Raw genomic sequence first — 26,446 nt, forward strand, 5'->3', positions numbered from 1 at the left:
CTTAAAACTAAAAAAAAATAAAATAATAATAATAATAATAATCCCTTGTTTTCAGTGTTAATCTACTAGGAATAAGTAAAATTATCTGACAGTGCTTCAAGTAATTTTTACTCGCTTAGATTTCTTGAAATCAGAAAAACAGCTAGCTAAAAATAAGTTTAACAGTGTTATTTTAAGCAAAAAGTTTGTATATTTAATCTTAAAAGAAAAACATGTTTGTCAGAAATGTCCTTTAATTCAAGAATATTGTTCAAAAGATTTTTTTTTTTTGCTCGATTTAGGTGACAAACTTTTAGATGTATGGGATTAATAAGAACAAATAGTAATATATACTTAAAGTAAATGGAATAATCTGACGCATTAATCTGTTAACTAGCCTTTAACACTCAAAACAAGATGGAGAAAATTATTCGACGAGATTTAAGAAAAAAAATATCAGATTAGGACGTTATAAATTTGCGGTATGAAAGTTAAGTATTAGTCAATACAGATTTATTTTACATTAATCATTTAGCCTATCAATTAATTAGGTTCATATTGGTGAGAAATGACCCCCGTTCACCCAATCTGTTGTGTCTTATTAATGTCCTGTCCCCAGCAAGAAGTGTACATGTAGGTTATGATGTTATATCGTCCCTACCAATATTGAGACCAAACCTACGCCCTTGGTTAACACAGAGAGGAAGATTAGGCCCGCAAATGTGCATTTTTTATCGTTTGTTTTTTCTGCGCCATTATGTTGACGTGCACTGACAAGTCAAATTTTCAATCGCCGCTAAACTACTCGCTGACCGTCAGCCACTTATTAAAATGTATTACATTCTCCGTATATTTGAATGTTACATAAGAAACAACCCTCAATACCAAATATGGTCCGTTCTAAAAATGACCACTTTCCCATCTTGGATTGAAAACAGCAAATAAATAAATAAATAAATGCAAAAAGACACTCCAGTTTTGTGCATGTACAACACATTTTTGCACAAATTAGTCCCGAGAAATGTAAATAAAGATCATTTTTTTCTTGAGTTTTTGTTTTCGTAGTCCATCACGGGTCTAAGAATAAGCCCAGACTAATTTGGTGGAATGCTGCGAGGAAGCACGGCATCCATTCACTCTTCATTTGTGTGTGTGTGTGCTGGTGAATACACGTGTGTCCTTTCTTTCCTCCCTCATGTGCTTCTGGGCTAAGTTTAGACTGTGACTTATCACCTTAACGACATACCTGAAGTTATGTGGCTCTGCGGCATATCTGTGCTGTACTTTGCAATGGGCACCTTTCAACTTTCTCGCCGCATGCTGAACCGTTTGCATGGCTGGAATCGGCGTCGAAAGCAGTGCTTCTCAAACTTTCTACTCAAATCAACACCTCCAAAAACTGCATAACTCTTCAATTACCAGCAAAGGTTATTCCTGAAATGTACATAAGCCCCTGTAATATGTTTGAACATTAACAGCTTGCTTTTGTGAGGGAGGGGGGACTTACCTAATAATGTTAACTAAAACTAAATGAAATACAATTGTAGTGAACTTGATCATGTAATATACAGTGGTATGAAAAACAATCCGAACCTCTTGGAATTTCTCACATTTCTGCATAAAATAACCATCAAATGTGATGTGATCTTTGTCAAAATCACACAGATGTAAAAACAGTGTCTGCTTTTTATTAAAGCCACCCAAACATTTATAGGTTTTCATATTTTAATGATGATAGCATGCAAACAATGACAGAAGGGGGAAAAATAAGGAAGTGAACCCTCTGCCTCAGGAGACTTAAAGAGCAATTGAAACCAATTTTTACCAAACATTTTAAGTGAGGGTGCGACCAATCACTGATGAGTGGTTTAAAGCTGCTCTGCCCACTATTAAACAAGCACCTAGTAAGAATTGTCTTGATGAGAAGCATTGTCTGATGTGCATCATGGCTCGGTCAAAAGAGCTGCCTGAAGACCTGGGATCAAGGATTGTTTATTTGTATAAAGCTGGGAAAGAATGCAAAACCATCTCTAAAAGTCTGGATGTTCATCAATCGACAGTCAGAGAAGTTGTTTACAAATGGAGAGAGTTTAGCTGTGTTACTTTTCTCACTAGGAGTGGCCGTCCACCAAATATAATACCAAGAGTTCAGCGCAGAATACTCAGAGAGGTAAAAAAGAATCCTAGAGTGTCTGCTAAAGACTTACAGAAATCACTGGCACAGTCCCAATATCTCTGCACACATCAACTATATGTAAGATTGTGGCCAAGAATGGTGTTCATGGGAGGACTCCACCGAGGAAGCCATTGCTGTCTAAAAAAAAAAACATTGTTGCTCCTTTAATGTTAGCAAAAAAGGCACTTGGACACTCCACAGAAGTTTTGGCAAAATGTTTTGTGGACTGATGAAACCAAAGTTGAATTGTTTGGGAGTAACACACAACGTCATGTATTGAGGAAAAATGGAACAGCTTACCAACATCAACACCTCATTCCCACCGTGATGCATGGTGGAGGGAGCATCATGATTTGGGGCTGTTGTGCTGCTTCAGGGCCTGGACAACTTGCAATCATTAATGGAAGAATTAATTCAAAAGTTTATCAGGATGTTTTGCAGGAAAACCTGAGGCCGCCTGTCAGAGCTAAAAAGAGGATAGATGCTGCAACAAGACAATGATCCAAAACGCAGAAGTAAATCAACTTCAGAATGGTTTCAGAAGAACAAAATGCACGTTCTGGAGTGTCCAAATCAAAGTCCAGACTTGAACCCCATTGAGATGCTTTGGTATGACCTAAAGACAGCGATTCATGCCAGACATCCCAGGAATCTGACTGTACTACAGCAGTTTTGTAGAGAAGAATGGGCCAAGATTAGTCTTGATCGATGTGCAAGACTGATCTGCAGCTACAGGAAGCGTCTGGTTGAACTTATTACTGCCAAAGGGGTGGCCACAAAATATTAAATCTTATAGTTCACTTATTTATTTAACCCCTTCTGTCATTGTTTGCATACTATCCTTGTTAAAATATGAAAACCTATAAATATTTGGGTGGTTTTAGTTAAAAAAAAAAAAAAAAAAAATTTCATCTGTGTGATTTTGACAAAGATCAGCTCACATTTGATGGTGATTTTATGCAGAAATGTGAGAAATTCCAAAAGGTTCAGATACCTTTTCATACCACTGTATATAGTCGAAACTTCTCAAAATATGATTTTAATTCCAATAACAATGCTATTTAGGATTTTTTTATGGTGTCACAGGCACTTTTATTGAATGGTAATTGTGTGACGTGTATATGTTGGGGAAGAAAAAATGTAAATGAATGTCATGGGACTCTCGTACGTAAATGCCCTCAATTCAAGACCTTTGCCTGCCTAAGTGCGAATAACTACTTGTTCCAGCCTTTGAGAATCACTGCTTTAATGAGTGCGATGACACGTGTGTGACCTCTCCTGTCCCTTTTCCCTTCTGCTAACTCTTTCCCCACCCGCTGCCTCTAAACTAAGGCCACAGAACGTCTCCTTACGATCGATCAGGTACAATCTTTAGGTAACTTTACCTCATTGTGAAAGTTGGCAGAGCAATACAGGAAGCACCCGCGGCGGCTCTGACATTAGCCACCTAACGATGTTGTGCCCTCACTTTTCTTTGGCAGGCAACGCCGCTTGGGCCATGGCTACCTCCAAGCCTGATATCCTCATCATCCTGCTTCAGAAGCTGATGGAGGAGGGCAACCTGCTTTACAAGGTGACCTTGGAAAATAATTTTTTTCCCCAGTTGTACTACTTTTAGATGACATTTTATTGTCACTTAAGTGCTTCAAATTAATATACAGCACTGAATTAGAGTAATGTCAAATCCACAATTTAAAGGGATGGTTATTCGATGGAGATGTACGAGCTGTTTTTTGAAAGGGTACCTGATCGATGCTTTGACATTTCAAGTCACTGGTGCGGAAAGGTTAAATCGGCCAGGCAAACGTGTCTCTTTTATGCTGCTTCCGCCACTGTGGGAAGTCTCACTCTATGTCAAGGGTGTCCAAACAACGGCCCGCCACCCTGGTTTTTATTAGCCCGCAGTAAATGATGAAAATATTTTTGACTATGGCTAGCACAAGAAGCTGAAATTCAGCCTTCACTCAGTTGCATTTCTCAGCTTTACCACTAAATGGAGCTAGTTGCCCCTCCATTAGCTCAGTACAGGTAGTCCCCGGGTTACGATGTACCCGACTTACATGATTTCGACTACTCGTCTCAACTCTCGTCGTTTTTGTTTAGTGATGCGTAGCGCAGGTTGTACTTCGGCACGCGAGAGCATTTACACACCCGCCCACCCCACACACGGCACACACATACATGAAGAAGCAGCCGAGCGAAGAGGTGACAGCCTGCGCGCACATTTGTTGCTTGTGAAGATTCTAGAGGCGACGGCTGTGTATAACCCCTTTTGTACTGTTTATTGTGCATTTTCTATTGTGGTCAAGTTTATGTGATTGTTTTTGATCATGTGCGGACGCTAATTGATACAAACACTAATCATATTTTATTGCTGTATCAGTAGCTACTTGTAAACGCAAATTTGAATTGCTGTTATTGAAGGTGAGACTGATTTTATTTCATTTTATATTAGTTTCATTCTGCAAGTGTTGATGCCATTAGCAGCTGAATATTTTCGTCTGGCATTGTCATTTCGGAGCTTTGCTCGCTGTCTGGCTAGGACTTAGCTCCATCGTCTTGGCGAGGACTACATTGGCGTATAATACATGTTTTTGGATAGTTTTTTTTCTTTTTTAATTCAGAGGGTGTTTAGATGTATTTAAAGAGTTAATTCCGACTTACGCGGAAATCCGGGTTACATCGCTGGCGCAGAAACGGAACTCGTTTGAAAACTAAAATTTTTGTATTTTGTTTAACATAAATTACATAAAAATCCAATTACATTAATACATTATGGTTGTGATTTTCTTTTGCATATTATTATATGCTCTAGTGTCGCAACGATTGATTAACTCGAGTAATTCGATTAGAAAAAAAGCTTAGAATCAATTTTTCCTGCTTCGAGTGTTCAATTAGAGTAGCGTTGTAATGGTTTGTTTTGTCAGTGTTTGCATTTAGTTTTATTGATTTGGGTGGATACACTGCCTTCTAGTGGCAACAGTGATTATGACATAACTTATTTAATATGACGGAATGCAGCTGCTCCCTTTTACGACTAACATAAGGTAAGTTTTTGTTTGAGTTAATGTTTTTGCTTTTTTTTTTTTTTTTTTGCATTTGTAATTTAAGTTTATAGGTATATTTTGCCGTTTTTTTTTTAAATGAAGTTTAATTCTGCATAGTTTGAGGAAACACTCATTAGGTTTATTTTGTATTCACATTTAATTCCCTTCTGAAAGTGCAATCTTAGCAAACCTTTGTTTTACATCTCCGAAAAGTTATTCTGCAACGCATTATATTTTCCAAATCCGACTACTCGATTATTCGAACTAAATGGTTGATAGATTAATTTACTACTAAAATAATTGATAGCTGCAGCCCTTTTGTAGACTTTATCTCATTCACTGCCGTTGACAAGCAGCCGTATAGACCCTACTCACATGACGTCACAACCACGCCCCCGCGCCATATTTTCCGTCAACTCGTCACTGTTGATGCATTACCGCTACGTAAATTCCTCCTATTATGGCGTGTTTTTCTGCTCGTTAACATTAATAATCAAAATGGTGAAGGCGTGTGTGGCGGTCGGTTGCAATAACAGAGAAGATAGACGGAGAGACTTGAAGTTCTACCGGATTCCGAGAGAACAGGAGAGGAGAGCGAAATGGGCTGCTGCAATTCGACGAGAAAACTGGGCTCCAAACGATTACCACAGATTATCTAGTAGTCATTTTATATCTGGTAAGATGCATTTAATATATATTTAGAGGGTTTTGGGCTGACAACCACAATTAAGATCATTGCTGGGCTAATCGCCGACAACAGACACTCAGACGTTGTGAATGAACAACCTGAAAATATATAATTATAAGGGGATAATAAGACCGTTGTCATACAATTAATTTACAATTTCACTATTGAGGTCATAAGCCAAAAAATAAATTCAACTAGGGACAATCTGGAGTAGTGCTATCGCACTTTATATTTATTTCATATTATATATGTATGTAGTGAAAGTGCTATCGCTAAACCATATAAACATTAAAAGCCCTAGCTCCATTGACAAATGACATGAAATACATTAGACTTGACAGTGGATGTTAGCAAGAACAAAAGATTTTGAATTGATAGATTCCTGCCGAATTTTCGTGGACGAGGACCTGTTTCACCCAACCAGCAACGAAGTATTTATGAGCCTCCAAGCTCTTAAAGTTTTTCAAACTTTCGTGAGAATAGGCTGATTTTGTGTGGACAAGATGGTTGTAAATATCAGGGTAGCAGATGTCAGGCAGAGACGGCGAAGACAGCGGGTCAAAAAACATCGATTTAGGCATCAAATATGGATCTGGCGAATGGATAAACTGAAGCTTTTCCACATAACGCCTTTTATGCAACGCATCCAATGAGTTTACAGCATCAGATAACACCGGGGCTTCCATGAATTGCTCTATAAATTGCACGACTAATTGAAACCATTGAGAATAGGGCTAAAAATGACGGACAATATGGCGACCGGATACAGCGACACGTCATTTTGTGACGTAGGTGAGTAGGGTCTATTGTAGACCTTATCTCAGGGGTCTCCAACCCAGTCCTCAAGGCCCACTGTGGGTCCTGGTTTTTGTTCCAGCCGATCCAGCAGAGACAGTTGAACCAATGAGGCTTCTGCTAAAACAAGCCACACCTGACTGCAATCAACTGATTGCACTTGTAAAACACCAGATTGGGGAAAAAAATGTTGTCATCTTGTTTGGTAGGAATGAAATCCTGCACCCACAGTGGGCCTTTGTGGAATAGGTTGGGGACCCCTGCCTTATCTCATTCACTGCCGTTGACAATTATAAACATCAAATCCATTTCAACTGGGAAGGCAGGCATTATATTTCACTGCCATTGATGGCGAAAGACATCCAATCCAATTTCCAATCCAAACGATCGCTGTCAGCCCTACCAGTCAAAATGGATTGGACGGCTATCACCGTCAATGGCAGCCAATGAGTTAACCTAAAAAAACACACATTTTAAAACTTTGTTGTCCGATAATGACATATTAATCGATATCCAGATATTGTCAAAATCCAAAAATCTTATACCGATATATGCGGTCGTGGATTTAACATATTATGGCTAATTGTATTGTAATGCCCCACTGGATTCTTTAATAATGATAAATGTAACAACTTTAAGGTTTTCCAAATAAACATTGAAAAAAATGTTCTGGAAAAAGTGTCAATATTGCAGCACTATCATTATTTTCCAAACTCAAAATTGTGCAAACATCAGTTTTTTTGGATCATGTTCTCTTGGAGAGTGCAAAGTGTCAAAAAAGCACTGCCATATCACATATAGCTCACACAGTAACTATGTGTTTTATTACTTTTTTAAGTGACTATTTCTTTGTGGTATAATTCATTATTTTTCATTTGTTATTCATCATATTTGTGCACCATGAATGCAAATGGTCTTTGCTCACTTAACAAATCCCAAGCATCTTAGGTTGGGTCATTCTTAGCATAGCTGCTGTGCTAAACTGTGACCAGCCCATGTACAAAGGCTGCCGACTTGTACATTAACTTTTAAACCAACATACCGTACATATTGGCGTAAAACCAATATTTTCCGATATTGTTTTAAATGCTTTTATCAGCAGTTAATATCAGACAACTCTATTAAATCTTAAATCTTTTTTACGCGATTCCGATCATCAGTTTCTCAAATGAAAGTGGCAGGATTTGAAGTTGGCCTTGCATACTTTTATATTTTGAGAAAAACGGTTTGCACACCCATACTGTATTATCCAGTCTACATTAAATACTGTTTATAATATTAATGATATAACATTGAGTGGCAAGTGTGCGAGTGTTTAGCCCCGAGCCACTTTTCCGGTCTCGCTCACCACGTGGGTCCCTTCATATGTCCTCCAGAAAGGCAAGATGAAGGAAGCTGCTCAGCGGTACCAGTACGCTTTGAGGAAGTTTCCCAGGGAGGGATTCGGAGACGACCTGAAGGCCTTCAAAGACCTCCGGGTCTCTCTCTACCTCAACCTATCCCGCTGTCGCAGAAAAACCAACGTAAGACATCACTTTAATCATCCTGATTGTTCTTAACGCTTCAAAGTGTAGGGGAGTGTTTTTTGTTTAACTTATGAATAGGTTTAAATTAACAATGACTGATTTCCTCTACGCAGGACTTCGGGATGGCTGAGGAGTTTGCTACTAAAGCACTGGAGCTCAAACCAAAATCATATGAAGCCTATTACGCCCGCGCGCGGGCAAAAAGGAGCAGCAGGTAAACGATTAGCAACCATTTCAATATCAGTGATGTGCTCTTAGCCACTTTATTAGGTCTAAAGCCTGAATTAAATTGTGGCATAGTGATACAGTGGGGCAAATAAGTATTTAGTCAACCACTAATTGTGCAAGTTCTCCCACTTGAAAATATTAAAGAGGCCTGTAATTGTCAACATGGGTAAACCTCAACCATGAGAGACAGAATGTGGGAGAAAAAAAACAAAAACAGAAAATCACATTGTTTGATTTTTGAAGAATTTATTTGCAAATCATGGTGGAAAATAAGTATTTGGTCAATACCAAAAGTTCATCTCAATACTTTGTTATGCACCCTTTGTTGGCAATAACGGAGGCCAAACGTTTTGTGTAATTTTTCACAAGCTTTTCACACACTGTTGCTGGTATTTTGGCCCATTCCTCCATGCAGATCTCCTCTAGAGCAGTGATGTTTTGGGGCTGTCCTTGGGCAACACGGACTTTCAACTCCCTCCACAGATTTTCTATGGGGTTTAGATCTGGAGACTGGCTAGGCCACTCCAGCACCTTGAAATGCTTCTTACGAAGCCACTCCTTTGTTGCCCTGGCTGTGTGTTTGGGATCATTGTCATGCTGAAAGACCCAGCCACGTCTCATCTTCAATGCCCTTGCTGATGGAAGGAGATTTTTACTCAAAATCTCTCGATAAATGGCCCCATTCATTCTTTCCTTTACACAGATCAGTCGTCCTGGTCCCTTTGCAGAAAAACAGCCCCAAAGCATGATGTTTCCATCCCCATGCTTCACAGTGGGTATGGTGTTCTTCAGATGCAATTCAGTATTCGTTCTCCTCCAAACACGAGAACCTGTGTTTCTACCAAAAAGTTCTATTTTGGTTTCATCTGACCATAACACATTCTCCCAGTCCTCTTCTGGATCATCCAAATGCTCTCTAACAAACCGCAGACGGGCCTGGACGTGTACTTTCTTCAGCAGGGTGACACGTCTGGCAGTGCAGGATTTGAGTCCCTGGCAACGCATTGTGTTACTGATAGTAGCCTTTGTTACTGTGGTCCCAGCTCTCTGCAGGTCATTCACCAGGTCCCCCCGTGTGGTTCTGGGATTTTTGCTCACCGTTATTGTTATCATTTTGACGCCACGGGGTGAGATCTTGCATGGAGCCCCAGATCGACGGAGATTATCAGTGGTCTTGTATGTCTTCCATTTTCTAATAATGGCTCCCACAGTTGATTTCTTTACACCAAGCGTTTTACCTATTGCAGATTCAGTCTTCCCAACCTGGTGCAGGTGTACAATTTTGTCTCTGGTGTCCTTAGACAGCTTTTTGGTCTTGGCCATAGTGGAGTTTGGAGTGTGACTGACTGAGATTGTGGACAGGTGTCTTTTATACCGATAATGAGTTAAAACTGTTGCCATTAATACAGGTAACGAGTGGAGCCTCGTTAGACCTCGTTAGAAGAAGTTAGACCTCTTTGACAGCCAGAAATCTTGCTTGTTTGTAGGTGACCAAATACTTATTTTGCACTCTATTTGGAAATAAATTCTTTAAAAATTAAACAATGTGATTTTCTGTTTTTTTTTCCACATTCTGTCTCTCATGGTTGAGGTTTACCCATGTTGACAATTAAACGCATCTTGTCAAGTAGGAGAACTTTCACAGTTGGTGGTTGACTAAATACTTATTCGCCCCACTGTAATATTAACACTAGAAAACCCAGCAGAGGCCGACTCGGCCTTTCCCGAGACAAATACTCCTAATATTCCCAAGCAATGGCCGATTTGGCCTCGCCTCCGAAAACCCCCAGAAGTGCTTCTGAACTAGCAAGTCGTTGTCTGACAGACAACAACCATTCATATGTAAAAACAACCACTAGACATACATCGTGTTGGTTTGCGGGCCAAACGTTTGTGTCAGTTTAAGTCAAGCTACATTTAGTTACATTTATGACGTTTGACACTTTTTACCTTTTTTAACTCACTTCTCCTATACTCCACATTGGGGGGGGGGGGGGTCTTAGAACTGCAATTTGAACGTAAAGCAGGAATTCTGTCTATAGTTTACAAGGACTGAATCAGGGGCGTGGAGCATTAATTGTAGTCATTGTGTCTGACGTCAATGTATGTGTAGTGGTTGCATTTCCATATCAACGGCTGTCATCTGTCGCACAACGACTTGCCAATTCGAAAGCACTTGGGTCATTTTGGCCACCTCTGGGTTTTCCGGGGGAGAGGCCATGTCGGCCATTGCTTGGGACTTGTAGGAGTACCAGAATTCTCTGGGACTTCTAGTGTAAAATAATAATAATGATAAAATATCAGTATCCAGACTGCTCCTAAAAGCGGCTATTTTTTCCCTCTAAAATTTTACTCAGCGCCAGTAAGTTTTACAGTCGCACCTTTGCGACCGGTAATTAAAAAAAAAAAATTTTTTAAATCTTTATTCCTTTTTCTGTTGCTCACAAACTTCCACACTTGGGCCTAGTTTTTGGCAGTAACGCTCAAATTAACTGATAAAATACTGTGGACCCTCATGATGTAAGCACAATCCATTCCAAAACCAAGCGTGTATTATGAATGTATTTTCTCCATAAGAAATAATTGAATTCAAGTTAATGCGAGCAGCATTTCCCATGACCCTCCTACGTTCCCTCTAAATAATAATTCAAGGCATCATTTTTAAGGCTAAATAATCTGAAGAAGAAATTAAAAGTATATAAAAAATGTTGTTTATATACAAGCACTTACCATGAGGGCTTAAAGGCTTGTTCATACCCGAGGCATTAAACATTCCGCGCTGAAATGAAACGTACGGAGTTCATCCAGCACACATTTTTCAGAATGTACACTCTGGTTTTGCCACAGTGGTGAAACCGATATACTCCCAGACTAGAAGGGGCAGCAAAATGTGTACAAGCAAATTCATACTATAACATAAGTGGAGATTTTTCTGCATCATGACGAGGAAAAGACCAGTCTTTTTTTTTGCAGCGGATAGCAGGAAGCCAAACCAATTAACACGTCACTTAAAGACATTAGACCCCAACCACATTGCCGCTTGATTTTTTTTTTTTTTCCCCAGCGAAAACGTGCCAAATATTGCCAACAATCGTCCCGCTTTTTCAGTATTAAATCAGTAAACCACTGAGCACTGTTTACATCATATAAAATACCAAGTTTGTCAGTGCAAAATACCCCGTACCTTTAATCTTTTCGGATTAAAAAAAATAATAATAACCTTTTTTCGGTTGAACAGGATTTTTATTTTTCAAAACATTTGCAAATTGGAACATAAGTATAATTCTTAAATTAAAATGATTTTAAAAAATAACAAAACATTGTCAAAAAGGCTAAAATAAATGCAGTCATTTAGGTGAACCTAGACCCACAGCTCAACATTATTACTATCAGAACAAAAATAATTGGAGTTATTTTCCATAAAAAGCACGTGTGTATGACTCGTATCATGTTTACAGTATACGTACAGTCTCAACACAGACGGTTGCCAGAGAGAAAAAAACTAGGGCTGTCAAAATTATCGCGTTAACGGGCGGTAATTAATTTTTTAAATTAATCACATTAAAATATTTGACGCAATTAACGCACATGCCCCGCTAAAACAGATTAAAATGACAGCACAGTGTCATGTCAACTTGTTACTTGTGTTTTTTGGAGTTTTGTCGCCCTCTGCTGGCGCCTGGGTGCGACTGATTTTAGGGGTTTCAGCACCATGAGAATTGTGTAATAATTGACCTCAACAATGGCGAGCTACTAGTTTATTTTTCGATTGAAAATTTTACAAATTTTATTAAAATGAAAACATTGAGGGTTTTTAATATAAAATTTCTACAAGTTGTACTAACATTTATCTTTTAAGAACTACAAGTCTTTCTATCCATGGATCGCTTTAACGGAATGTTAATGTTAATGCCATCTTGTTGATTTATTGTTATAATAAACAAATACAGTACTTATGTACAGTATGTTGAATGTATATATCCGTCTTGTGTCTTATCTTTCCATATCAACAATAATTTACAGAAAAATACGGCGTATTTTATAGATGGTTTGAATCACGATTAATTACGATTAATTAAATTTTAAGCTGTGATTAGTAGAGGTGTGCAAAATTTCCGATTCTTAGATTATTCGCGATTCGGCCGTGGAAGATTCGAGAACGATTCACAAACATCCAAATTCCGATTATTGAAATATGCCAAGTAAAGCGAAAGTCCAACACACTCAGCGCGCCGCGCGGTCTTCGGCACAATGAAGAACGGCGCGAGAGTAGCTAAACATCATGCTTCTCATTACCCGGCCCCTCGGGTAATTCCAATGCTCAACTCACGACTCTAGCTCAACTCATGCTACGAGATAAAAAAACACAAAAACATACCTGACTGCTGCCGAAAAGCTGCTACAAAGTACATCCACATAATGTTACGGTAGATATCATTTATATCGGACTAGATGCATTATAGATTCGATAGCGTTAGCAGCACATCTACAAAAAGCTAGATGTGGGCGTTCGTAAACGGCCGCCATCTTAAAGCAGTACACTTCCCTGCAAGGCTGTTGTAGCGAACCTTCCGAGCGAACCTAATTAACTTTTTATCTAAAATACTCCCAAATTGGTAAAATATTGACTTGAATCCATCTTTAAAATAGTTTTAAAACTTTCACATGTTGAAAGTAGACAAAAGGGAAATTATGGAATAACGGGAGCAATTCTAACAACTTTAACGGTTGATTCACAACATTAAATTAATTGAATGTAGTTTAAAGCTGCTGATACAGAATGGGGACTGGAGTTTTTTATTTACTGTTATTTTTGTATATTTGTTTACTGCTATATGTTAACTTGATACTGAAATAGTAGTTTGGTTTAGCCTGAGAGTATTTTTGAACAATTTTGGAACTAATTTAAAAAACATTTAAAAAAAAAAAAAAAAAAAAAAAAAAAAAAAAAAAAGAAGGAGGGGGGTGCATCAATAATTGTTTTATAATTGAATCGGAGTCTCTGAATCGTAATCGTAATCGAATCGTTAGGTGCCCAAAGATTCCCAGCTCTAGTGATTACCTCGCTTAAAAATTTTAATCGTTTGACAGCCCTAAAAAAAAAACACCACGTTTTACCACCGCTAGACACACTAAACATGCTGGAGTTAATTCTCGTAGGTGGTGGGAAACGTTCATGACACTGTTTGCTAAACTTTAATTTTGTATGAATGTGAAAACTATAGACCCCACTCACCAACGTCACACAATGACGTGTCGCTGTATCCGGCCACCATATTGTCCGTCATTGTTTATCCGTATTCTCAATGGTTTCAATTTGTCATGCAATTTATAGTGCAATTCATGGAAGCCCCGGTGCTTTCAGACGCTGTAAACGCATTGGATGCGTTGCATAAAAGGCGTTATGTGGAAAAGCTTCAGTCTATCCATTCGCCAGATCCATATTTGATGCCTAAATCGATATTTTTCGACCCGCTGTCTTCGCCGTCTCTGCCTGACATCTGCTACTCTGATATCTACAACTATCTTGTCCACACAAAATCAGCCCATTCTCACGAAAGTTTGAAAAACTTTAAGAGCAGCACTCTAAGCAACATTACCCCGTGTGACCCTTCCAATTTTCTAAAATGGCGACAATCAATAAAAAAAAAGTTGACTGCGACGCTTCAAGGATAGGTGGATATTGGACTATTTCTTCAATAAAATATGCAACTGTGTCTGCCTCATTTGCAAAGAGACAGTCGCTGTTTTCAAAGAGTTCGATGTGAGGCGATATTACCAAACAAGACACGCTGACATGTACGACAAGACGGATGATACGCAACGAGAAATTAAAGCAACTTGAAGCTAATTTAATTTCACAGCAGCAGTATTTCGCAAGAGCCCGAGGGTCGAAAGAGAACACCACAAAGGCAAGATTGTTGAAATTATGAATTAAAAAAAAATAATAATAAAGCAAATGTGACACACAGAAGGGCTTGCTAAAATTTCTTTAAATGTATTGTTCTATGTCAATCAGCCCAGGTAGCCCCCCACATTTTTACCACAACAAATCTGGCCCCCTTTGCAAAAGGTTTGGACACCCCTGTTTAACTGATGATCCGTAGACGAGGCCAGCTTCTTTCACTTGTTACCAGCTAAATATTATTCAAAAAATAATGATGGTGGAAGAAATAAGCATCTTGAATTTGAAAGTGTATGTTGTTGGCAATTAGCCTCGCAATGATCTTAATTGTGGTTTGTCAGCCCAAAACCCTCTAAATATATATTAAATGCATTTTGCCAGATATAAAATGACTAGTACATAATCTGTGGTGATCGTTTGGTGCCCAGTTTTCTCGTCGAATTGCAGCAGTCCATCTCGCTCTCCTCTCCGGGTCTCTCGGAATACAGTAGAACTTAAGTCTCTCCGTCTATCTTCTCTGTTACTGCAACCAACTGCCTCACACCCCTTCACCATTTGATTATTAATGTTAACGAGCAGAAAAACACGCCATAATAAGAGGAATTTACATAGCGGTAATGCATAAACACGAGCTGATGGAAAATATGGCGCGGAGGCGTGGTTGTGACGTCATGTGAGTGGGGTCTATTGGAGGTATTGCCTCCTTGGCAGCCACCCTCGGCAAACATGTTTTACATGCCGGTTGGCCTTCCTCCTCTAAGCGGCAGCCGTCTGTAACTTTTCTGTAGTATTCGCGTGCCAGCGATTTCATTTTCTATGATTGGGGGAAAAAGTTCAGGAGTTTCACCTCTTCCAGCCATCCTGTAGCACAGCTGACTCACTGACACTGAGCAACAACCGGTAGGGGAGGGTTGAGCCTTGCAGCTGCATGCGAGGGATTTCTCCAAGCATTTTTTTGGGACATAAAAAATAGCTAATACTTTAGGGACGGTATGACAAATTTTTTTGCGGTTTTTAAACCTTGACGTTTTCATACCACGGTATACCTTCTAAACCGGTAATCGGCACATGTCTAATGTACAACTTTAATAAGTATATCTGAATATTTAGTGGGCCATTTTAAATGTACCTACATTTTCAACCAAGGCTGTTTAAATTTTTAGGTCATTTCAGGGGCTACAGTTTTTCCCCCAAAAAAGTCAGATTTTGTCAGACGTAGCCTATAATGGCCTTTTTTAACGAATAATGTGGGCCACGATAAAGATTGTCCCAAGTAAAAAGTGAATTCTTTTTCGTCTCCAGACAATTCGCCGCCGCCCTGGCCGACCTGCACGACGCCGCCAAGTTGTGCCCGAACAACCGCGAGATCCGTCGCCTTTTGGCCCGTGTGGAGGACGAGTGCAAGCAGATGCAGCGAGCGCAGACCAACAACAAAGGTGGCCTGGAAGGAGCGGTGGCCGCCCTCCCGCAGGCGGCGGGGGGCCACGACTCAGATCGTGAGGGCGACGATGCCCGCGATTTGTCGGAGCGCAGCCAAAGACACGCTATGGAGGAAGAAGACGAAGATGAAATAGACGATCGGACGGCATGCAGGTCGCTGGGAAACAACGCCGCTCATACCCAGGGAAGGCTTCCTCCTCAGCGCTACTCTCGCGATCCCCCACAAGGTCTACTTCTACAGCCCACCAAACAGGCTCAAATTGTCAAGACCAACAAATCCCACTATGCCCCCTCCAGCCCCTTACCCAGCCGGCACATGTCCGGCGTGTTGAAGCCCGGCCCGGGGATCGACATCAGCCCGCTGCCCGCCGACGAACCGCTCTACGGGAACCGTGTGACTCTGACGGCCTTGACCCACGGCGGCGAGACGGCCTCTTATTCAGCGAAAGCCGCGCCCGCGCACTTGGACGCAGAATCCGGCGGGAACATGCGCGTGTCCAGCTCCACCAGCAGCCTGGCGTCCAGCGGCAGCCTGTCGGACGGCGGCAAGACGGGCCCGGACGTCAAGTCCAAACCGAGGCCCTTCATGGGCGTCACTGACAAGACGGCGCGCTTTCTGCAGCAGAACCCCCAGCCCGCCGCCCGCTCTCGGCTCAACCGCTCCGTGGACGACGACGACGAAGATGACTTCGGGAAAACGCCGAGCGGCGCTTACCGCGACCAGCGACGCCCGTTACACAACGGGGGCGCGCACGCAAACCAGTACTCTGACAAGTTCGTCTGTTACAAGGACGCCAAGTCCCTGGCCAACCCGAGCCAAGCCCTGCACATCACGTCCATCAAGCCAAAGCGATCCTTTATCGAGTCCAACGTGTAGTGCCAAATGTTCCCCCCCGTGATGCTTCTGTTACAAGATGGACGCTTTGCACTGATGGACAGGGCGAGTGAAAGAGAGACGAATGGACATTCCTGTGTTTTGACAAGCTTTCTCCTCTTTGTTTGTATCCATACAGCGCTCACTAAAGTTAGGCTTGTTGGGCTTTGGGATGAAATTTACATCTTACTATATCCCTCATTGCATTGAGGTTAGAGGTTCATAAAACTACTTCAGATAGTGCAGGTGGTGGAATGCATGTTAAGCGCACTGTCAAACTTGAGTTTTAGTTTAGTTCAACTCAAATACAGGGCGGGGCAGAGCAACTTGCTTATTTAAATTTGGCACCCTGAAGCGATGGTTGCTCTGAGGATAGTAGGGATGGACTTATTTGAGAAGGTGGTTCTTAAAGTTTGTTTTTTAACAATATTATTTTGTGTTTATTTTTCAAGAAGCCCAATGAGCATCATTGAGTGGACAAAGTTGGAACGCGCTTTCGCTGTTGAGGCATTTTTTTCAAGCGGTCGCTCAATCATCACAACGCAACAAGCATTCCGTAGACATTTCAATATTGCCCCCCCAGGTCGTGTTCCTTTCATGGGTAAACAACTTCAGGGAAACGGGTGATGTAACGAAAAAGAAACTTGGCCTTTTCACAAGCAATAAAATCGTGTGGCTCAACTTCCTGCACCATAGCTAATTTTCTGGGATAAAATTTCAATTCTTCATGGAGGATTCATCTCATAGAACTAGCAGACAACCCAACAGCAGATGCGTGTTTGCGGGCAGACTGTCAGGGAGATCTCAAAACAAATTGTCTCACCGCGTCAATGTTTTGGGGTGTCCTTGCTGTTCGTGGGAGGCCAGCTTTCTCTTTCTTTACATCACCCGTGTCCCCATGAAACAATCGACTGCCGGCCAAGAACACAACAACGGGGGCCAATATTAAAATGTCTAGGGAATGCACGTTGCGTTGCGACGATTGAGCGACCGCTTGAAAAAAAATGCCTCAATAGGGAAAATGCGTTCCAACTTCGTCCACTCCATGATGCTCACTGGGGTTCCTGAAAAATAAAGACAAAATACATAACGCATGTTAAGAACCAAACTTTAAGCCCCACCCTCTCAAATAAGTCCATCCCTACTATCCTCAGAGCAAACATCACTTAAGGGCGCCAAATTTAAATAAGCAAGTTGCTCTGCCCCACCCTGTACTTTTAATACAGTAACTTGTACAACTTGAGTATTATACAACTGTTTGATTGGACTACAAATAACTAATATTAACCAACAAAGTACATATTAAGTAGCACAAGCGAATCAAGCATTACCTAACCCTTTTAGGGACAGTGCTCACAACAGTGGACAGCAAAAGTTGACATTTCTGGTGACCTAAAAGCCACAAAATCTACTGGAAGTGACTCACAAATGCCCAGAAATCATCTGAAATGTATAGGACGTTACCCAAAATCAATAGGAAGTGACCTAAAATTAACGTATTGCCCACCATTGACATCGATAGACATCCAAATCATTTAAAATGGCTGTGAATGCTCATCTTTCAGTCCCATTTTCCCTCCAAGTAAAAATGGATTGGATGTCTAGCATAGTCAATTGCAGACAGTTAACAAAGAAATGACCTTAAAATGCCACAAAAATAGGAAACCTGACTGAAAATCAGCATCCCAATCTTTTAGTTTGTTAAATAACTTTAAAACAGCAACAAGGTTGTTGCTCTGTTTCCATTAGTGTGAGTATTGTAGGTGGTGATAGCAAAGCTTACTGTGTGGTCAAAGTAAAAAAAAAATCATTTTACACCTTCAATGAAAACCATAAGTGCTGTCAAAGTTTACACGTGTATCATGATAAATCACAATCGTGATTAGTTATTACCGTACACAACATTAATGAGTAAAGTGAGTTCACTGTCCTACCTTTGAGCCTCTCTACTCATCATGCATTCCACTATACGGTGGCCGAGAGGTGTCAGGCGAAAAGTCCAAACACTTTGCAGATAGAAAAAAGCACGACCCCGAAAGAAAAAAGCACGAATGCAAACTGCCACAACACGATCGCCAATTCCTATAACGCGATTGCAAATTGGCAAAAGCGCAAACCCCAATTGCCACAAGCAAAGAAAGCTAAGAAAAAGCTACGAGTGACGTCACCACTCGAAATCAATATCTCAATAAAAGCGTAAAACTGTATTTACAAAACCGTTGCAGCACCAAAAAAATGGAATTGGGGATCGTGTTGTGGCAGTTCGCATTCGTGCTTTTTTTCTTTTGCAAAGCGTTTGCAATTAGGGTTCATGCTTTTTTTCTATTTGCAAAGTGTTTGAACTTTGACACCTCTCGGCCACCGTACCACTACCCTCACCCAGCTGTTTTATCAACTTAAGTAAAAATACAAAAGTCAAAATGCATTTTAGCGTCAACCTCAAATTTCACGCCAAAGAACCGATATCCCTAACTTTCCATGAGAAACATACGCTGTTTTTCCATTTGTACGCACAATGTTGTTCAAATTGTGTTAAATGTTGAGGAAAAAAAAATAACCACACACTAGGGTGTTTGTTAAATATGTTTGTACATGGATCAGCATTAACAGAGTTTAAAGTCTTTTTTTTTCTCTATTTGCTTGTTGTTGCTGTCTAGATTAATTTATTTACCAATGGCTTCAATGTAAGAGCAATATATTTTATATAGTTATTTTTGCACAGCTACGAAGACATTTAAATGATTGAAGTGCATGCTACATTTGCAGTTTACACCTTATCTCGTTGCGGTTTCACATGGATGTTCGACGCTACCGTTCCATGCCATGTTTTTCGTCAGTATTGTGGTCGCATACTGTAAATGGAGTTGTGCTACCGTGGCAACCATGGGAGAGAAATAAAGACCCCACGAGGGACGACAAACACGTCAATGTTTTGAAAATGTGTCAGTGAGCCTGTGTTGTGGTAGTTAGTAGCAGTATTTCATTTTTGGGATGCAGTTTAGTAACTTATGTCTAGACCAGTGATTTTTAAACATTTATCAGGGTCGACATTAACTCATTCTCAACCATTGACAGCATTAGAGGTTCATTCGATTTCATCTAGAAGGGCAGTGCAATGCTGATCAATATGGCGCGGATACATGATAAACACACTTGAAACACATGCACACTACTGGCAACAACAAGTCAGTAATTAATCAGCGCTGAGACTACAAGATTTAAAATCAGGATTCAAGGATCCATGTAGACATCATATACATATGTATCGTATACATCCTTAAGAATAGAGGTCAACCGAGATATTGGCTAGCCACTTTTTTCCATTAAAAAAAATCGCCCAATTAACAAACAAGTTTTTTTTTGATCAGGCATCTGTGTGGGCAACTGTGGCTGCTGCTGCTGACTGATGGTAGGACCCCAGAAGGACCCCGCAGCAGCTTGAAGGCAGGCTGCTACAGGAAGCGTCACACTTGCCTGTTTTGTAAATATTGTTTTGATATTTCTTTTTTATCTTACATGGGAGAATATGCAATGTTGCTTTAGCCTTTTAAGGTGTTTACCAAGAGATCTTTTTACTCTAAATGTAACTTGTAGCATTGATTCACTATCAGTTGACGGGAATCGGGGCGCCTATTTTCAAAAAACTTAAAATTCTAATATTTTCAAAACCAAAGTCGTTAGAACCAAAAACCAAAACAGGCACCTCCCTTCAGCATGTGTGTCTCCATGAGCAGTGGCATCAAAAAATGTTGTCATTCCCGAGTAAAAACCCGATTATTTGTATATAAGTAAAACAAAACTTAAAATGGCAATAAAATTCTCAGATTTTACGCTGCATGCACACACACAGACACAAAAAAATCACCAAATGCAGAGATAATCACATATTTTTAGGCTCAATAGCAACATTTAAATTATCACGTTTTTAGCGACAAATTTAACATACATACATACATACACACACGTTTTCAACAGCTAATAAATTAATCAATTTTCACATCAGAAACAATACTTGAGTGCAGCATGCAAAATCATCTTAATTTCATCTTAAAAAGCAAATTTTGCATTTTTCTATATACAATCACAATTTATTAAGGGTTAATTCTGATGTCATTATTGCCTCAGTCTTTCCAGCTATCTGGGTCACGTCGTTTTTAGATTCAAATGTTACATAAAATGAACATATGGATTTCGTATGGATGCAGAAATGTCTAAATTGCTAGTTTTTTTTTCTGAAAAATTGGCAGTTGGCCAAAACTGATTATCTGAATGTAAAGTTAACGCTATTGTCTATGGATACAAAATCCAAAATGGCGGCCATCACAAAACAAAGAGCTTTTTAAGTTGAAAATTCTTGTAAACAAATGCGTGAATCCCGGAATTTCTATCGATATGAACATAAAACAGTCTAGATTCTTGGTTAAAAAAAATAAAACGGACAATAATCATTCTTTTTACGTGAATATTTCAAGCTAAAGTTACGCAAATTTTTCCACTCATTTTTTTCACGTTTCAGAGTGCATGCATGGGGCTGTTTTATATAATAATTACCTTGAATCCTCGACCAAATCACTCTGAGACATTCCTGCCTGCTTGTATGCGATAAAACTTTCGTCCTGTTTATGTTTCCACCTAAATCCGGCGTTGGAACGCTGCTTGCTTGAGTTTATCGCAGCAAAAGCTCCATGACACGCTGCCTGATGTCTGTAGGAGACGTCTCGTCAACTAATAGTAAAGTCTATGCTTGTAGCATTAGCATAGCATTTGAATTAGCATTAGCTTTAGCATTGCGAGCATCCTCTCAAACTCTCACTTGTTTACATCTCATCGTGACGTCCTGCTGGGTTTAATGATTTGAAAGAACTAGGCCGAATTAATTGAAGTCTCAGGTCATAATTGTAAATTTGAAGCTGTTGAAGCATTTTTTTTAATTGTCTTTATAATCTACGTATATCAAAATCGGTTTTGGGTATCTGCAATCGGCTGAAATTTTTTTTCATGCCATATCGGTCGACCTCTACTTAAGAATATACCTATCAAATTTGATTTCAATCGGTCCAAGAGTTAGGGAGGAGTAACTATTTTTAGTGTCGTCACCAACAAGACAAAGCTTGTAAGATTTTGAGCCCTCCCTCCAAGCAGTCTAAAAAGGTTGAACATTTAATCCATACCAATAGAGGGAGCCGGCATACCATTGGTAGTACTTGTACACACTTTAAGAACCACTGGTGTAGACTGACATAATTTAGGCGTACTTGTAAAATGAGGATTTTGTGAATATCTAGATTTGCCGGTATGCCCTCGTCACGTCACGATTGTTGTTGGCTCCCCTTCCATCGACTGATGGCCATCTTCAGGGCTCTGTTGGGGGTGAGCACTGTGGTCTGCAGGGGAAGATTGGTCATTGGGCTGCTTCTATTCTTCCCTTTAATCCAGCTCTCGATGGACTCGCGCTCGTAGGAAAAACCATCTGGAGAATGCAAGTCAGCACAGTCTGAGGAATTATGTACAGTGGATAGAGGAACTTCATTTAGACCAAGGGTGTCCAAACTTTTCTCTGAGGGCCGCTTTCAAAAAGATCAGAGAATGCAAGGGCCAATTTGATATCCTTCCACTTTCTTGTCACAATGTTCATTCGGTGCTTACAATGACCATAAAGATCTATTCTATTCTATTCTATTTTTTAAATGCATTTAACAAGTATTAACTCGTGGATTTGACGTCTTTAACTGTCAATGGCAGTAAATGTGTTGACGACTACAAGCAACAAATAACCCAGAAGAATAAAGATATCAAAATATGCAAATATAGTTTTAAACATGTTACTACCCCACCGAATTATTTTTAAACAAGAATAAAGTAGAAAAATGCTTGGATGTATTAAATGCTTCATTGAGTGAGCCCACTCAAATCCGCTCAAGTAAGTGAGCAGCACTCACAGACAATGAGTTGCCACAGCAACTGTTTAACAAGTTAAACTATAACTGACGCATGCGGCGCTTTGCGAACTTCAAACATGAAACGTCCGTCAATCCTCGTTTACCTTAATAAGCAACTCCAGTGCACACACTGCCGGACCAACAAAGAGCAGGGAGGGACGGAGGGTGAGACTACTCGATCGGCTCGGGAGAGCTCTTTTTTTTTTTTTTTTTTTGTAAATTGGGAAAAAAAAACTTCGATGAACTGAGGGTACGAAGTAGAGAGGGATCCCTGTATATATTTTTACACTACTGTAACAAATTTTTCAGAACAAAGAGAAAATTTCCAGTAAAAACAGAAAATAAACAAAAAAATCTGTGATGGACTGAGGGTGCGAAGTACCGAGGGATCCCTGGATATAAAACTGTTCAGTAAAAACAGCAAATAAACAAAAGAAAGTCAAGCAAATCACAGCTAAGATCGCTCAATTTAAACACATTGTATTATATTTGTAACAAAAACTACTGATATTCTAGAGTTTCTTACATTGTTTTTTTTCAACGTCTTGTTTGAGCTAATGGCGAGGCACTGTTTAAGTTCTCCATCTAGTGTTGAAGCAAATAAGTGCAACAGAATGTAGGCTGAACGCAAGCTTCTTGTGCAGACTAGGGTTGTTCCGATCATGTTTTTTTTGCTCCCGATCCGATCCCGATCATTTTAGTTTGAGTATGTGCCGATGCCGATATTTCCCGATCCTATTGCTTTTTTTTTGCTCCCGATTCAATTCCAATCATTCCCGATAATTTTTCCCGATCATATACATTTTGGCAATGCATTAAGAAAAAAATGACTAACACTCGGACGAATATATACATTCAACATTCAGTACATAAGTACTGTATTTGTTTGTTATGACAATAAATCCTCAAGATGGCATTTACATTATTAACATTCTTTCTGTGAGAGGGATCCACGGATAGAAAGACTTTGCCATCTAGTGTATTTGTTGAGCTTTCAGTAAATGATACTGTAGCCATGCCCAAATGCATGATGGGAAGTGGAACTATGACTGTGCGTAGTGCTACCAATTGATATATCTTCTCCGCGTTGGGAAATAACATAAGGTGTTAAGAAAAAGATCAATTGCTACCTTGCTTCCCGACATTGCTTCCCATGATATTTCGAATTTCAAAATTCACTCTGCTCATTTTACTCTGCCTTTTATCTCTCTATATAGGTAAAACGGCGCCATTACAGATTGCGCGCGACAATGCGTGAGCGGGTCGTGCAGCGCATGCATTAATTGCGTTAAATATTTTAACGTGAGACATTTTTTAAAAAAATAATTACCGCCGTTATTGGGATAAATTTGATAACCCTACCTTAAGCCTAAACTAAAGACTCTGGATGAGTGTAACATATTATGTCTGTAACGTTAAATACAATTAGAAAACGATTTTATATATATATATATATATATATATATTTAAAAAAGGCATGGCCGATATTTTTTTGCCGATTCCGATACTTTGAAAATGACATGATCGGACCGGATCGATTGGCATTCGGGACATCTCTAGTGCAGACCATATTCAATTATATTTTCATTTGCTACTGGCCATAATTTGGACACCACTGATTTAAAGCAGTGCTTTGCCGCAAACCGAAAGCCTTTATCGACAAGTTTCTGAGGTACTTCCGCTTTACTTCCTGCTTTCTACTCGCGATTTCCGTTATTTAACATTGACAGCAATGGTGCTGGAGTGGCATCACTCACTAAAAACCCTGAAAAAACACTTTTTGGAGATACCGCATTCTTCTGCCCTCTCGACATGGGAAGACAACAAAGAAATGGCCGAGGGTGACCACAAGTAAAATATTATCGTATTTTATTGACTCTGTGGCAGTGGAGGAAAACACCATCAGAAACCTGAAAAGCTCAGAGGCATTCCAGTACCTGCTGAAGGAGGTTTCTCGTAGGCACCGTCTAACTGTTTGCATTATTCTAGCACACTTAATATAATTAATCAGGGAATAGTATCTTTTTTCGTATTTACCGATCGACTGTATTACTCTAACACACGCAATATAAAATAAATAGGGCTTATACCATAGGTTAAGGAAAATAAGCAGAATGTAGGGCATAAGAGATAAACAACGCCTTCTTATCATGGAAGCCCAACGTGTGCGTCATGCAGCTGACTGAGCAAGATTGATGCTGACAAGCCCACGTCTGCAATCAGTTCTCCCGGACAGTCCAGAACAAATGGCGGGACGCCTTGTCCCAACACAAGGAAAACAAATGCCGGATATCCAACTGATAACACGACTGACATGACTCCAAGAGCCCCTTTGACGCTGAGGTGGCAAAATCCACAACCCTGCCCTGACAATAGTAAATCCTGAATCCTCCTGTCCAATCCACAAACAGACAATAATCTTATAACGCACAAACACACCCGAGAGCCTTCAAAAGACTGAATGTTTAAGCGTTGTCATTTTTCCCGGGAACCTTTTTTTGACTTCTGATCTCGTGACCTTGGTACGAGTTTGCCTCCTCGCCTGAGTCTGTATCTATTTCGCCTTGCCGTTTTGATTGCTGTCGACCTGAATGAATTGTCAACTTGTTCTCAGTGAGCCTTCTTTAAACCTTTCAAAATGGAGTCAGAACAAAGGGTTAAGACTAAGGTGAACGTGCGGAGTTTGTCCTTCTGGCCGGATTGCCGGGATCCCGCCGGCCCGGCTCGCTGGATCTGCTCCAGCGCGGGTCCAGCGGTTCCATTGGCGCGATTCCGGCGGTCTGGCTAGAAGGTCAGATTCCTTTGCTGCACGGTCACAAAGTTGGATGTGTCCTCATACATGAACATGGGAATTTTGTCATCATGGAGGCGGATGTGGAACCAAGCAAGTGCCTCAATGTTCTGTACCACAAAGAATGGGTTCTAGTGACAAAGGAGGGAGACGTTGAAACTGCATGTATCATAGCTCCCGGGCGTTCGTGTAGTCATGCTGCCGCTGTGTTATGGAAGGTATGTATATTCTCCAAAAATATGAAACCTAAAATCTGGCGCATGAAACGACTTGTTGCCTTTCTATTGATATCATAATGATGATTGTAATTATGAAGGCAATATTTTTTACTACAACTACTGCTTTTGCTGTAGCTGTTACTACAAAAACCACAGTTCCAAGAAAGGATGTTCTTCGGTGGGTTTCTTATCAACGAAGTCGTAAGAACAAACATATAATCTTTTAGGTGGAGCCTTTAAGTTTAGAGAAGTGATCCACATTCTTGAAATGTTGTCTGCTGCTGGTTTTGGATGTAAGGCATATGGCGGGGTACATCCGCAGTGGTGCTTTGAAGCTGGTTAGTGATAAAAACATTCCCCTTCAAACTACAGTGCCTTGCAAAAGTGTTCGGCCCCCTTGAATCTTGCAACCTTTCGCCACATTCCAGGCTTCAAACATAAAGATATGAAATTTAATTTTTTTGTCAAGAATCAACAACAAGTGGGACACAATCGTGAAGTGGAACAACATTTATTGGATAATTTAAATTTTTTTAACAAATAAAAAACTGAAAAGAGGGGCGTGCAATATTATTCGGCCCCTTTACTTTCAGTGCAGCAAACTCACTCCAGAAGTTCAGTGAGGATCTCTGAATGATCCAATGTTGTCCTAAATGACCGATGATGATAAATAGAATCCACCTGTGTGTAATCAAGTCTCCGTATAAATGCACCTGCTCTGTGATAGTCTCAGGGTTCTGTTTAAAGTGCAGAGAGCATTATGAAAACCAAGGAACACACCAGGCAGGTCTGAGATACTGTTGTGGAGAAGTTTAAAGCCGGATTTGGATACAAAAAGAT

The 26,446-nt window shown here is 40.1% G+C and overlaps 2 protein-coding genes across 6 annotated transcripts in view; one reads left to right on the top strand and one right to left on the bottom strand.

The window, feature by feature from the left end:
- Positions 1–17,082, top strand: part of tanc1b (tetratricopeptide repeat, ankyrin repeat and coiled-coil containing 1b) — a 242,488-nt gene extending 225,406 nt beyond the window's left edge. Inside the window, exons 23-27 of one of the 3 annotated variants that reach the window (XM_057852771.1) lie at positions 3,488–3,517; positions 3,637–3,728; positions 8,062–8,208; positions 8,325–8,425; positions 15,647–17,081. In XM_057852771.1, coding sequence (XP_057708754.1) covers positions 3,488–3,517; positions 3,637–3,728; positions 8,062–8,208; positions 8,325–8,425; positions 15,647–16,661 — 1,385 coding nt within the window. In that variant the 3' untranslated portion in view covers positions 16,662–17,081. Of the gene's footprint in view, positions 1–3,487; positions 3,518–3,636; positions 3,729–8,061; positions 8,209–8,324; positions 8,426–15,646 lie in introns of all 3 variants that reach the window. The other 2 variants (XM_057852773.1, XM_057852772.1) reach the window with 2 other exon arrangements.
- Positions 17,083–19,323: 2,241 nt separating this feature from the next.
- Positions 19,324–26,446, bottom strand: part of LOC130927537 (WD repeat, SAM and U-box domain-containing protein 1-like) — a 31,953-nt gene continuing 24,830 nt past the window's right edge. Inside the window, exon 13 of one of the 3 annotated variants that reach the window (XM_057853453.1) lies at positions 19,324–22,128. In XM_057853453.1, the coding sequence (XP_057709436.1) occupies positions 21,968–22,128 (161 nt within the window). In that variant the 3' untranslated portion in view covers positions 19,324–21,967. The remainder of the gene's footprint in view (positions 22,129–26,446) is intronic. The other 2 variants (XM_057853452.1, XM_057853450.1) reach the window with 2 other exon arrangements.

This window comes from Corythoichthys intestinalis, chromosome 12 (genome assembly GCF_030265065.1).
Source record: "Corythoichthys intestinalis isolate RoL2023-P3 chromosome 12, ASM3026506v1, whole genome shotgun sequence".
NCBI lineage: Eukaryota > Metazoa > Chordata > Actinopteri > Syngnathiformes > Syngnathidae > Corythoichthys > Corythoichthys intestinalis.